This window comes from Glycine max, chromosome 7 (assembly GCF_000004515.6).
Source record: "Glycine max cultivar Williams 82 chromosome 7, Glycine_max_v4.0, whole genome shotgun sequence".
Taxonomy (NCBI): domain Eukaryota; kingdom Viridiplantae; phylum Streptophyta; class Magnoliopsida; order Fabales; family Fabaceae; genus Glycine; species Glycine max.
In genome coordinates, this window is record NC_038243.2 from 40,461,434 (window position 1) to 40,476,563 (window position 15,130).

The 15,130-nt window shown below is 33.7% G+C and overlaps 2 protein-coding genes across 4 annotated transcripts; one reads left to right on the forward strand and one right to left on the reverse strand.

The window, feature by feature from the left end:
- The first annotated feature begins 1,018 nt into the window (after positions 1-1,018).
- Positions 1,019-4,422, forward strand: LOC100804948 (B3 domain-containing protein Os04g0386900). Of its 3 annotated transcripts, none has more exons than XM_003529398.5 (4): positions 1,019-1,132; positions 1,227-1,273; positions 3,103-3,260; positions 3,877-4,422. In XM_003529398.5, the coding sequence occupies exons 2-4, from the start codon at positions 1,246-1,248 to the stop codon at positions 4,237-4,239; spliced, it is 549 nt and encodes a 182-aa protein (XP_003529446.1). In that variant the 5' UTR covers positions 1,019-1,132; positions 1,227-1,245; the 3' UTR covers positions 4,240-4,422. The 3 variants fall into 3 exon arrangements, with proteins under 3 accessions (XP_003529446.1, XP_006583943.1, XP_040873326.1); XM_006583880.4 differs by having other exon boundaries at positions 1,029-1,099; positions 1,201-1,273; XM_041017392.1 differs by lacking the exon at positions 1,019-1,132 and having other exon boundaries at positions 1,136-1,273.
- Positions 4,423-4,935: 513 nt separating this feature from the next.
- LOC100805487 (DNA-damage-repair/toleration protein DRT111, chloroplastic) lies at positions 4,936-10,300 on the reverse strand. Its single transcript, XM_003529399.5, has 2 exons — positions 9,135-10,300; positions 4,936-5,515 (listed from the first exon to the last, which is right to left on the reverse strand). Exons 1-2 carry the CDS (start codon positions 9,990-9,992, stop codon positions 5,219-5,221), a joined length of 1,155 nt encoding a protein of 384 aa, XP_003529447.1. The 5' UTR covers positions 9,993-10,300; the 3' UTR covers positions 4,936-5,218.
- Between the last annotated feature and the right edge of the window lie 4,830 nt (positions 10,301-15,130).

Consider the following 15,130-nt stretch of genomic DNA (forward strand, 5'->3'; position numbering starts at 1 on the left):
ATTATTTTTTCCCTTTGTATTTTATCATTACCCAACAAAAATTTCAAAATGTGATGTTTTTTCTGCTTGCATAATCATTTCTCTTGTTTTAGCTCAACAAAATAGAGGATAAATTGCTAGTTATTGGACGATTGTTTGCATGATAGACAATCAATGGTGAAAAAAATAATGGTTTAGATTTAGGAGTGATTAAGTTAGTGTTATCAAATATATCAGCTCCTTTTAAAAAAATCAAATACATAAGCTATTATTTAAACCATTTAAGTCTATCATATTTTGAAATAAAATTGAAATTTATGATATTATTAGTTAGCTTTTTTACATCATTATATTATTAACTAAAGTGAATCAATTTAACTGTTTTTTATATTAGTTTTGATAAATTAACTACTCTTTTTATTTTTATTTACAAGATGTAATTATCTAACTCATTATAATTAAAAAAATATTAATTTAATTAATAGTAAAACAATTGTCCTAAGTTTATATTTTTTTCAAAACTATATTACTCCAAATTTATGATAAAAACACAAATAGAAAGACAATTTATAATAGTTATCATTAATTGCAGGACTAGGAGGGACTTAGGGAGGTATCGTATTTCAGAACTTTTTTTTGAAATAACTAAAACACCCGTACTGCAGAACTTATGCAGTACCTCCTCGTGAAGTCTTGCCAGCCTTTACTTTTTCAGGAAAAAAAATAAAAAATAAAATACGTGACAGTATATAAGGACTATAAAATAATTTTTTTAATCATTTAATAATAAATAACTTTATAGGATAAATTATAACATATTTTCGCACTATAATGTCAGATATAATATTAAAAATTATATCAATAATAAGTTATGATTAATCAATAATATAAAATTGTTTTAAAAAAATTATTATCATTGATTATTTTAATATTCAAATATAGAAGTAACAACTCCCACTAAAAATATAGAAATCGAAAATTTGAATCTGAATCATTTCATTAAAAGCCACAATCTATTGGAATTTGAAAAACAGTCTCAATTGGTTAACCCCATGTTAGATATAACACGTATTAATTGTTGTTGTACATTTTATTTGACCGTTGGTCCAAATTGGGGGTGGTATGCACAAGTTTCTCATGTCACTTGAATCCGGTAGTCTTTACATGATTCCCTTCTACTTCGTCGATGTTTGACACAATGCTTCGTATTTTTGCATGCAGATTTTTTATTTCTTTCAGTTTTTCAGGCCATAGTAGCTGTCCACAATGTTTTCTCGCAGATCAAGTGGAAGAGGTAATCTTCATATTGTTTTTATCATAAATAAGAACCTGTTTGTCACCTTTGGGGGTCTTTCAGGGCTTATAATCTGCTGCTTACAACAATACTTATGTTGCAATGCACTTTTTTCCCCATATAATTTGTTTATTATTTGCATTTGATTACAAAAAAACAAAATTAAGTGCATGCATGCCGGTCAGCAAATGCATTTTGAGTAGTTCAAGTGTGCCTGGATTTCCGGTGGAAGGGTCTAAAAGTATGTTCGAGAGAAAAATGAGTTTGGAATCATGTTTAATTACTCCCTAAAAGTATGTTCGAGATTAAAATTTTGTCTCAAACTGAATTTCGGAGAATCAACACTTGGGATGCTTTTGCAAATATCAGTCTGCAAACTTTAATCCAAACATGCTTTAAGTAGTGTTTTTGCATGAGTTGTCATTCATTAGTGTTTAGATCTGAAACTGAAAGATGAAACTTTGTCCTTAGAGTAAAGAATTTTGAACTCAAGATCTGGTCTAGAGTAGATCTCCCAATAAAAAAGTTGGGCAAATCTCCAGTATGGAGAGTACATTGTTAAAAAAACAATTTTTTACTCTCTCCCTAATAGTAAAACGCACCAACAAAAGAAGAGATGAAATAATAAATAAGAAGAAACAAGTAGCAACAGATCATAAAAACATAAAAAAAGAAAACAAAATACACATACCGGCGTAAGGGGAAGGAGGCTGCGGCGGAGTTTCGGAAGGGGGAAGGGGGGCTCTCGGCGAAGGGGAAGGAGGAGGAGGCTGTGGCGGAGGGGAATGGGGAAAGAGGCCGCTGCCGCGGCGGAGGAGGCTGAGGCCGAGGAAGAAGAGGCGTAGGATGAGGAGGAGAAGGAGAAGGAGGCCATGGCGGAGGAGGTAGAAGAAAGAAGAAAGAAGAAGAAAGGAAGAAGAGGCGTAGGATCAGGGGAGAGGGCCAAGAAAAAATCGAAGAAGAAAAAAGAAAGACGAGAAGAGAGAGGGGAAGGGCGTAGAATAAATTATTTGATTTATTAAATATTTTAAAAAATTATCTTAAGATTTCGAGATGAGATCTATTACAGAAAAATAATAAAATTTTTAAGAGATCTTTAGTATTAAGTGACATTATGATATCTACTAAAAAATGATGTAAGATTTCGGGGTTGTAAGCTCGACTCAAGTAATGCTAAACCACTAATTTGGCCAGCAAATTTGATATAATATTTGGGATGCCAAAGACATATTGCGTTCAAGCTATAATTTTAAACAAGTTAAATTACTGATCAGATGGTCCCGGAATTATTTGAGAATTTTCAAGTAGGTCTATAATTAAACTAAATCTTTTTTTTTTTAATTGGGACCCTAACTCGTTCTTACTGAGTTTTACTACTCACAAATCATGATCTGAAAATAGTCCTTTCGACTTCACAATTTGAATCTTGTGTACAAAACACTATTTTTATAGTCTGACCACTAACTACTCGAGTTTTCAGAATTTGACACTCGTAAACTTAATACTAGTTATTAAATACCTTAGCAGGCACTTCAAATGACTGGTTATGCAAAACATGTCAACGGCGAATCCCTTGTCCTGCTGAATAACGTGTTTGCTTGACTTAGCTTAATCCATTTCATATGTTTTCCTTCTATGATTGTTGATCTTCCTAATCTTAGTTTCTGTTTTAGTCAGCAAACTTTTTGAAGAATAATCATGATTGGAGAGTTAGTGATTCCTTGAAACTACTTTATGTTACATGCATCATTCTTATTTGTCAAGATAAACTTTCACCTTAAACATTTATCTCTATCTTCTGTTTTTTCTTTTTTCTTTTTCTTTTGCAGTGGCTAGTGGTAGAGTTGCATTAGAAAATGGAGTCCCATTACCACTGTTGCCTGATCCTAAAGCAAATTTACAATGGGATGAGGTTAAACCACTTTCAGGAAAACCATACTGGCATAGTGTTCTTTCGCCTACAAATCTTCAACCCCGTTATAACTTGGTAATTTTGTACTTGGTTTTACAGAACCCATATGCTATTTCATTCGTTTTTAGTAAATAAAGACAAAAATGATAAAGAAGCCAAATGACCATAATTTGGTCTAATAAAGGACAGACTTGACTAAATTCAATGTCTCTTGTTCTAATGCTTTTGTTGATGCATCGTTATGTCTAACTTATTACCTCTCTTATCATGGTCTTATATTTAGTTAAACATACTCATGGCCCCACTGATTTTAGCACATTTTATTTTATGCTTGGAAACATTGGAGTTTAATTACTTCATCAGTTCATTTGTTGTTTCATAAAGGTCCATGTGTCTATAGTTTGGATTCACATCCGCATAACTCAAACGTGGATCACAAAAGCAACTTTTAGTTGTTTTTGGTGCATCTTGACATGAAAATTTGATCAAATGTGAATCACAGATGTTAATCCAAACATGAAAATTTGATCAAACGTGAATCACAGATGTTAATCCAAACACGCTATATATCATAGTGAAAATTGATTTCCTTACTATGCCTTGAGAAATGTTGAACACATTGAGGCACACAAGACAATTTCATGTTTGTATACAAAGGAAAATCATTTTAAAAATCTTGTATTGTATATAGATGCCGGGGATGAACTTGCGGTCAAAACTTCCTTCTAATGAGGTCCCTACTATTCTCATCTATGGGGGCAAGAGCTGGGACATGGTGTATTATGGACAAAGCAAACAGAAGGCTTTTGGTGTCACAGGCTGGAAAAAATTTGTTATTGATAATTGTTTGAGGGTTGGAGATGCTTGCATTTTTGAGCTCATGGAAAGCAGTGACAAGAAAGTCATACTTGAAGTTCAAATTCTTAGAGGTGACATCCCATCTGAATGGCTTGGAAATGAAATGATCATAGGTCAAGGGAATGAAATGATCATAGGTCAAGAGAATGAAATGATCATAGGTCACAGTCGGGAAAATCCAATTGTCCTTAACTAGTATTCTAACCATTTATGTATTTCATTTTCCTTTTCATTCTGCGATGGTTCAGGGTTATTGGATAACTTTAGTATGTTAGTATATGGATGTTGTCCCTGCCTCAACTTGTTAGGAGTAGTGAATTTACGTGCTATGTTGAATGTCTAAATTCTAAATACCAGTTGAATTTTATTATTGTCATCAGTACTTTTAATTTTTGAATACTTTCTAAGCAAAAAGTCACCTTTTATCTTTAAAAAATTTCTCTCAATAATATTTTAATTACAATTTTTGAACTCAAAATAACCTAATCCAAACAGACGTGAATGAGAACCAAATACAATTTCAACTTTCAACCATGCGGATTGCAAGCATTCATACAAGTTATAAATCCAAATTTGACTTGGAAAGAAAAGTTAGAAGCATACAGTAATAGTGAGCTGGGGTAGGGGTATTGACTTGGTGGGGTTGGTAATTTGAAGTTTGAACATTTCACATTTTTACCCTTTTCTTCCTTTTTAATGGTTCTACTTATATCGGAGTTTTAGTAAGGAAATGAAGTGCGAAGGTAAAGAATGAAATGGAATAAAACATACCGATCTGTTGTTTGGTTGTTTAATGCGTGGGGGGAGTGAAATTCCTGCAATTCCTCCTCAGTCATCAAGTTTAAAACATTTAAGCATACACACACCAAAGTGGTACATGCTCATTCAATGCTACCTTAATCTCCAACTGATCATAATATCAAGGAACTTCCAATGTACAGGGACAACATTAGCTAGTAACTAGTAAGGAGCGTTCAATGTTCTGGTGATCATAATAATTCCCTGAGCAACAACACCCTTCGTCACTATTACAAAACACATGGACCAAGATTAAGCTTATGACAACGCTCAACTATCATGTAATGAAGTATTAAACTTCAACCTCAAGTCTTCAGGGCATTCACTAAGGACAACTTACAAAAACAATAGACAAAAATAACAGACGCTCTGTTCTTTCAGGTGAAGCCAGGAATTTCTCCTGGCATTGGAGCTAACTCATTCTTGCTAAATTTCTCCTCATCATAAAATGTGGCACGCACCACTCTACCCCCAAAGTACCGACCATCAAGGTCAACAAGTGCTTTAGTTGTTTCTTCGGATCTCTCAAACTGCACAAAGATTCTTACTGCTTCATGAACGGGGAAATTTGGCTCTGTTATCTCAAATATCAGAACGCGGGTTACAATTCCATATTTGGCACATTCTGATCCTACCTCATCTTCAAGCTCGTCGTCTACCTCACCAGGACCCACCTTCAACAAGAAAGCACATATAGTGAGTCATGTGTAATCAATTAATCTACATTCTACAACACCACCAATTCCATTTTAGGATGAACTAATGCAATCACTGTTGAGCTTTTCATGGCATAGATTAACCAGTTAGGCATCAAGGTATGCAAATATGCACACTTTTAAAATGAATTGTTTGGATAAACTTCTTCATAAGTACTTATAGAAAAAAATAAGAAACTAAAATAAATTGAGTTTCTGTCAAATTTAAAATTAACTTATGCACTTAACTTTCATAGAAGATATATCATGTAACTTCACTAAAAGCAGAGGTGCATAAGTTTACACCTATGGAAGAAGCTCAATTCATTTTACCTTCTTATTTTATTCTCCTATAAATACTTGTGGAGAAGTGTATCCAAACAAGGCTCAAGTGTAATTTCAGGATACAAACACACCATCTTGTGAACACTTGGACTCATGATGGAAATCATAACTATTGCATAAACTACAATTAATGTAAAAAGCTGCAACCATTTCCTACACGAGAAAAGATTAGTGTGCAGAATTCCAATTTTTGGTATTGGAAAGCACTTCAGCACAGTTTAAATTTTGGTTTTTGTGGGAATTCGGTTTAGGAGAACTATTATTTATTTTCATCTTAGGACAGACTGCTTATTCTCTACTCTTCAAAGAAAATTTCTTCTGTTGATCAATGTTAACAAAAACACGATCAAATAAACACTTCAATCTGATTTGTTACTTCAGTGGTAAAAAATCAGCACTTGTAATGTGCAAAAAGAGGATACAAATGATGCACACCAATATGTTTTAAAACCCACTGTCCAGACACAAACTATGAAACAAGTCCAGAAATATTTTATCAAGCACTTAAGTGAGTGCACAAAGTTAAAAGTGACTTGGGTATTTATCAAGGTCATAACCATAAACTTCCCAAAAGAATGAAACAGAACTTTGAAACTATAAAACAGAGACCGACAAATTTTAATTATTTCAAAATATTATGATAGGAACCTCCCCTCTTGGGTCTCATCTCAAAAAAACAATTAAAAAAAAATGGCTTATATCCTATCCTATGATAGCATTGTGAAAGAATGAGAATAAGTTCAAAGAAGCAAACGTCCCTAATTCACAATTTACAAACACATCATAAATTAGGAATTATGTATATCATTCCTTCATACTGCATTAACAACATAATACTTTGAGAGCAGGGCACTTGAGAAACAAGTAACTCGTTTACAGTGGAAGTAAAAAGGCATTAACCAAGATATCTCAAGCTAATTGATCAGCAAATTAACAAGCTAAATATACCATAAGCAGTGGCATTCCTGATGATCCAACACTTAAAAGGATGTAAGATACTGATCAGTACATCACTATCAACTTCAACGACAAAATAAAGAATGAATATGTGTCATACAGGCATGCTTCTCTGTTACGAAAAAGGATGATGTTATCAGTGAAAATTATATTTGAATAATGAATCTTTAAAGGAAAGAATGATGATGATTTAATAGGATTTTTCACTAGTTTCTACTTGTTGCATGAGTTAAGATTTCACAAGCATAATTTCTTGAGACCAACTAACATGAGCTTCTCTTCATGCTTAGAGAAAACTAGGGGTTAAAACTAAACAATTTCTTGTTCAAGGAGTGCAGAGTATACTCTCATTAAAGAAGCATAGAGGCACAATTCCTATTCCATTCTTTCTAAACTTCTTTTGGTAAACAAACTTCAAAATTCAAAATGTACATTTATCCTCAACAGATGCTGCTCTCAAGCACATTCATTCCTCATCTATTTTTACTTGTATGTCTATTCATCCACCTACCTCACCTAGAGGGATAAGACTATTATTATTGTTGTCTATACATCAACCTTTAAATTCTCATCTCTTCTGCAGTTAGTTATTAATAACTCTTGTTAACAATTCACTTGTCAGCATGCACCACCATAGAGCATTTCTGACCTTACAGCAGTCGGATGAATTTTCCTGAGTTTGAACTTTGAAAGTCACTTTATGATCCCAATTCCCAAATTACACAACATATATTTCATCCACCCAACTAGAACCTATATGTGACAATACCATCAATCTCCAGTCACTGAGAAAGATGGATCCAAGATACATAACCATGCAACTTCTGTATAATATCATCCACTATTTTCACCTTTTAAATAATGCTAAGTTACCAACTCGCATCTTAATAAACATCTGTTCCATGAGATTTGTCTTTTGCGTACTTAACTAAAAATCCTATACTGGTATGCTTTACTCCACAAATCAAGTTTAGAATTCACCCCTACTCTTATCTCATCAACCAGAAATATATCATGCACAAGAAGTATGCATTGAGGCACTAGTTATGACCAATTTTTACACAATACTACACTTTTACTTCAAGCCTTGTCCTCTGTTTGCATTCCTAAAACCTCAAGTGAAGCACTATCTCATCCAAATTAGCACCAATCAATGATAGACTAGACGCCTTCCCCACATTCTAAAAACACATTGGATCAAGTATCTAAACTAGATGGTAGCTATTTGTCAATGGGAGTTTATAGTTGAAGTTGGTCCATAATGGCTATATTGACCATTGCTCATTTAGCAGCCAAGTACTACACACATATCTATGGTCATGGCCACAACGATACTATTTTCTGTAGTCACTAAGATTGCCTCAGTTCAGTCCTTCCTCGTCATGGCTGCTGATCAGTCCAGCAGTGACCTCTTTATCACATTGACAAAAAAAATGCCTTCCTAGTAATTTATAGGAGGAAATTTACAGGAGTAAGCTTTTTTTTTGGAGGGGGGGGGGGGAGTCTAAATTGGTGTTCAAGCTTCATAATCCTTGTACAGACAAAAGCAGTTCCTTGAGTTTGGTTAGTCCACTTCAAACCATTATTCATGTATTTGGCATAACTCCATGTTAACATTGGGAATTTGGTTTACTATCAGCATCAATCTCCTGATCAATGCATCAACCTTTTTTATGAGGATGATGCTATAGTCACAAGAAACATATTTTCTTTACCTTCAAGTGTGGCAATTGCATGTCAACCCTCAGAGACATTGTCAGATAAACAAAGGTAGGACATTTAATATGAATCTTCAAAATCAAACTGAAGGTCTAGTCATGAACCATTACAAGTGAAAGTGAAAAGCACAATTTCTATCTGATAAACCAGACTGATTAGCGGAAAAAAAACCCTAGTAAAAAGTTCAACTATAAGAATATAATAGCTCATTGCGTTGAATCCAAACACAAAACCATAGGTTATTAAAATCACATCCATCGCCCACCAATCCAAAACATCACAATGCCTCATCTTTTACAAAAATAACAAAATAACAAACTAAAATGCGAAATCTTCACCTAAAATCTAAAGTTAACACAAGACCAGTTCATCTAAGGCAGCAACCTCCAAATCAATTGGCAACTACCAAGCAGAGAAACAGCCACAGAACAAGCTCACAAATTACCACATAAAACACAATCCTGACCAACAATCACAAGATTCAGTAAATTTCAGCATCACTAAGAATCAACAGCACTTAACGATTAACATATCAAAATACAAATAAGTCAAAATAGACACACAAATGTGACATTACCATGTTCCTGAGCAGCAGCACCCTGGTAGGCACACCATTGAAGTTAACACTCTTCACTTTCTTGCTGCTGCTATTATTGTCACTGGCATTCACAATAACCCCGGCTCGTCTATCTGTTTTCTTCGCCATCAAAGGCGTGGTGATCCCCTGTTCCTGCTTCCCCAGCCCCTGCCCCTCCTTCCACCCCATCTTCGCCATCATCCGCTGTGCCGCTGTCATCTGCCCGCCAGCCCCGACGCCCAATCCCCCGGTCTCCGACTTCCCGATGCTAAACCCGTCCGAATTCCCCGGCAGCGGCGGCGACGGCGATCTCGGCGGCGCCCCCGCCGCCGCCCCGCTCATCGCCGCGCGCCTCCTCCACGCCTCTTCGCCGGAAACATTCAGCCTCGACGACGAAGAATCGTTGTTGTTGTTGTAGTCTCTTTCTCTCTCTTTTTCTCTTTCCTTTTCCCTTTCCTTCTCTTCCTCTTCCTCCTCCTGGCGGCGGCGCTCGAGCTCGCGCAGCATCTCGGCCTCGCGGGCTTTGCGCTTGAGGTCGCGGCGGTATTCCTCGTAGTCGTTGGGCCGGGCCGGGTCGTACTCCTCGAGGACGGTGGACTGGACGCCAACGAGGGCGGGCTGGAGGGGGGAGTCTTCCGGGGGAAGGGCGGGGGTGGTGGAGGAGAGGACGGGCTTGGCGGTGGGCTTGGGCTTGGGGTGGGCCCGTAGGAGGGTTTGGGGGGGCGCGAAGAGGGAGGCGGGCTTGCGGAGCGTGGCGGGAGCCATCTTGGTGCTGGAGGACCAGACGTTGGGGGTGGGCTTGTTGTCTTCCTCGGCGGAAGAAGGTGGAGGAAGGTCTCCGTATAGACCACCCAACATTTTCGAAATTCGAATTCAGAAGAGAAGAAGGGGAATGAAGAAAAGATGGATAGATAGATAGATAGATTAGGGATTGGGGCATAGCACAGAAGGAACAAAACACGCGCGCTGAAAACACTGACAGTGGCGGCTGAGTGAGCTCGATGGATCGATTTCACGGTTGCGCCCTACTCGATCGTGTCGCGGCAGAGGATTCATGAACTTTTTTAGTAGTCTTTTGAGAAAAGAAATAAAATAATAGCCAAATTCGTCTTTAAATTTGTTAAGCAGACGACAGTTAATAGATTTCTGGAAGATGAAGAATTAAGATTTTACGTTCGAATGTAACATAATCGCTTAGTGCCATTTTGATTCCTGATTAACACGTATTGTTATTTTGTCCTTCAAAATATTTTCAAATTTTCAATCATCAATATAAAATCGTATTCTCTCATTTTTTTAAATTTTATCATTTAAATTATATTAAAAATATAAAATTAATTTATAAGTGACTATATCATAATAATAAACACTAAGTCGAGAGCATTACTAACAAGATTTGGTAAGATTTTAAATAAGATCTTTTATCCAAATCAAATTATTATCTTTTATGTTATTAATATGTGCAGAATGTTAAATTAATTAATTAATTTTATAAAATAATGTAATGAAAATAATTAATTTTTTATTGAAACAAATAATATTTTGTTATTTCTTGAGTTGAAAATAAATAAAATTTTTGACAAAATTAAATATTAAAATCGATTTATGATATATAATTTTAAATCATAGAATCATGTCTTGACGTCTTACTTTACAAATTTTTGTCACATCAATCTAATCATGTGTCATTTCTTCTATAATATTTTTAAACTCCTCTTAATTTTTACTATTATGCAAAAATGATTACAATCACAAATAATGTTGGTGGTTACACCCTCAATTAGCACAGTTACATAGTTCAACATAATTGTTCACACACAAGTAATGAGGAGTGTCCATCTACTAACAACAATGTTTCTTGGGTACAATGTGATATAGTGATTTCCATAAAAAAAAATTATATTCTTATATATCCATGAACTACCCCATAACTTATGGACTTTTCACCCATTCTTACTCCATTGCCACCTCAAGCTAAATATTTTTCTTTTTGGAGTTTTTTCAGATTTAATTTTTTTCTTAATTTTCTAGATATCTTTGTATTTTCCTATCTTTTCTTTTTCTTTTACCACTTTAATTTGCATAGGAGGAAGAGAAGTTTGTGCATGTATGTTATGATGGGAATCATGCTTTGATTACAACAAGAGTTGTGATTTTTCAGCAATTGAACAATATTGGACAGCCATTAGACAACCACCTATATGGCATTTTTTATATTACACTTTTAAAAAAAGGAAATAAAAGAATAGTTTGAATTTAGAATAGAAAAGTTGGCTCCTTTAAGTTACAAATCGTATTTCCTCTCTGTCAATTTCTCTCTGCAACTTTGTGCTCCGCTTCCTTTGGCAACTCCCCACGTCGACTTCCTTCTTCAACTTTGACTATTGTCAATGATTGAACAAAGACATTAGAAGGTTTGGCTTCTTGCTTTCATATTAGCTTGAGTCGTTTAGGTTTTTACCATTCCATTTGCTTTATGTAATTTTATCTCTGCTTCCTTTTGCAACTTTCGGTTTGCACTTTCATGTTTGACTTCGAGTATTGTCAACGGTTGAACAAACACATTAGTAGGTGCATTTTCTCTTTCTTTGGTCTTTGTCTGGTTTCTCTATTTTTTCGTTCTTTCGTTGTTGTTGTTGAGTTTATCATTGATTCTTCTTCTTCTTCTTCTTCTTCTTCTCTCTCTCTCTCTCCTAGGATAGGATTCATAAGGTTAGGTATATGGATGATAATGTGATGAGAATGAGATTGAAAACAAATTAGCCAGTGATGATGAAATGGTGAAAAGGAAGAGGAAGAAAAAGGTTTCGAGTGAGTTGAGTGGTGTGCAATTGAAGATATTTGTGTTAAGTGATGTTTAATCAGAGCCACTTAATTTTAGTAGCAATTTAATCAGTTTTTTTTTTTTTTTTTTATGTTCAATCCATAATTCAGACCTTGAAAAGTCTCCTTATTCCTTCCCTGTGTTTGGCCCCTAATTAGACCTCCATTTCCATGAAAAGATCCTTTGATTGGTTAGTTTGGCCTGCTTATTACTTTATGATTGTTTTGAATTCTTCTTGGTTTGTGGCATGGAAGAGCCCCTTAAAATACCCATAATAATAAATGATCTCACTATGATTTTAAGCTCTAAATCTCAAGTAATAGCAAACTTGGTATGTTTTCCTTTGATATGTTGTTCTTGAATGAAGATTTTCCTTTGTACATGACAATGTAAAATAGGCTTGATTTTTCTATACAACAAAAGAAAAGTTTATGTTATCAAGTTGTGTATCTTTTGTCAATTAAATTAGTAATAGATTATTAATTTTAAAGTGATATGTTTCGCAACAAAATAAAACAACTTGTATGGCTAGTGTTTTTTGTGATTGCATTTGACTAATTGCTTTGTTCATGGGATTCCTTTTTGTTTAATGTTATAATCATGTTTTTATTTAAGATTGAAAAGGTAAATGCTCCTCATTCGAAAAGCTAGAGAACTTTTGAACATGCTATCAACACAAGATAAATTTCCACCAAAAGGTAAGGTTATCCTTTACAATTTCTTGTTTTTTTTATATATTTTTTAGTAGTAATGTGTTTCAACTGATAACATTAAAGCATACTTGTAGTTGTTTAATATGGTTTTCTGGTTGTAGGTGTTTAGATAGTAACTATGTACATTCAAACATACTTGTTATAGGTGTACATATGGTTTTCTGTTTTTTCCCATTGCTATCAACTCACAATGGTAGGAATTGATGGTAGCTACATGGTCTTCTGATAAAGCATATCTGGTTCATATGATGTGCCATTTTACATAAGCACCAACTTAGTAGATTCGATGAGGCTTATTAATATATATTTTTATTTGTGTAGTAGTTAGAATGATTGTTATGGGATGAAGTTAAGTCGGAGTGTTGTAATCAATTGACAACATAAATTTGTGTATAATATTTATACGTTTAAAGATGATGTGTTCAAATAATGTGATTATAATGCAAATCACTACGGTGTGTCATTGTAAATTAAAGTTTCAACTACTAAATATGTTTTCTCCCTCACTCGTCATGTTTCAAACATTTGCCACATTTGAATTGCTGTCAAATTTGGAATTGATATTTGTAGCTCTTCTAACTCTTTTTGTAAGTAGCTGACTCTTGAATTCGTAGTGTCCATTCTTTTCTAATTGTCTTCTTTGCAATAAGCCTATTACCTTGTTTTTCAAAATAGGAATTTAAGTCCAAGAGTATATATCAATATTTTGTCGTTGATAAAGCAATTGTTCACACAACATTATCATAATGAGACACAACACATCAACTAATATGAAGTGGTTCATTATGAAGCATGGACGGTGAATTTCCTTTTTAGAACTATACTCTGTCATTCAGGGATGAATGCACATTGTTAATTATGGGGGAAATTGCGCCCACTTAGTAAATTTTTTTATTTGAATATTTTAAATAATTATTATTTTTGCCCCCATAAAAAATAGGTATTGCCTCGTATGCTAATTTTTAAAAATAAAAGAATGTAAAAAATAAAAAGAGAAAATAAATTGGTACTAATATTACCTACTTGTCCTTTAAATTTGTAGAAGTTTAGATATTTTTTATATCACAAGACTGTGTATTTTGTAAAAGCTTATGATTGCTACTGCTTGTCTTAGGCCTATCAAGTGAAAGATAATGACTCAGTAATCTACTGACAACGGATCATCCAACAATAAGTATTGTAGCTTGACCCAAAGGTACCTTTAACAATATTTGGTTAGTGTCAGACAGATATAAGGTTAACTCAGTTTTTAATTTTAAAGACAATCATTATTATATTAAATGAAAAATTGGCTTTGTTGCTATTAAAAAGGAGTTAAAAATGACTTATTTTTATTTTCAAGGTTGATAGCACTTGTTATTTAGTTAAAATTAAGTTAGTTACTTAATTCAACATCATATACAAAATAGATGATTAGCTCGTATTGTTATATGGTTACCTCTTAATCCATTTTCTTTAACTTTATTTTTTGACATTATTCTTACAATGACAAACTAGCACTAATACTATGTGTCCTAGGCCTTTAAAAGTAAAAAAAAATAAAAATGCATCAATTATTTTACTGAAGACATGTGATTCAATAGTTACCACTCTTGTCTGACCTAAACATTTCTTTGACTAAGTGGTTAGTGCTAGATGCATACAAGGTTAAATGAGTTTTTTATTTAGTTAAAGACAATTATTATTATTGTATTACATGGAAAATAGACTTCATGACTATTAAAAAGAACCACAAAATGGTTTGATTTTTTTTTTTAGGTTCTTAACATTAACGGGCTAGGGCTAGTGTCACACAAATACAAGATTAACTCAATATTCAATTTAGTTGATACAATTATTATTTTATTGCAAGAAAAATTGGCTTTGTCGCTATTAAGGATTAATTCTTTTTTGTCAAAGTAAAAAGTAATGCCTTAAGTATGTGACTGAACACATGTGAATCAATAGTTATTATCGATAATGTTTGGTAAGATATTTCGGTTAACTTTTAACTTTTTTTACTAGTTGAAAAACTTATTTGATTGTTTGGTAAACAAAATTTTTTTAGTAATTTTTAACATTTTTTGAAATACTACTTGAAGCAGCGCATTTTAAAACGCGAGCTTCTAGCTTTTTATATTTTTTTTCATTTTTATCTTCAATATATTTATCCAAGTTCTTAGTTACCTTTTTTAAATAAACTATGATTGTATTATTTTTCTCTTTTTTCACTTTTCAACTACTTCAACAATTAATTTGAGTGAACACTTATAATTTAATAAGTTAGTTTTTTAGTTTCCAGTTAGTTTTTCAAGTAGTTTTGCCCATCATAGCGATTGTGGGCTGGGACTCACCTAAACATACCTTTAAACACCTTTAACAATAATTGGTTACAATCATATGAATACAAGGTTAATTGAGTTTGTCATTTAGTTAATGACAATTATTATTCTGTTACGTGGAAAATTGACTCCATTGCT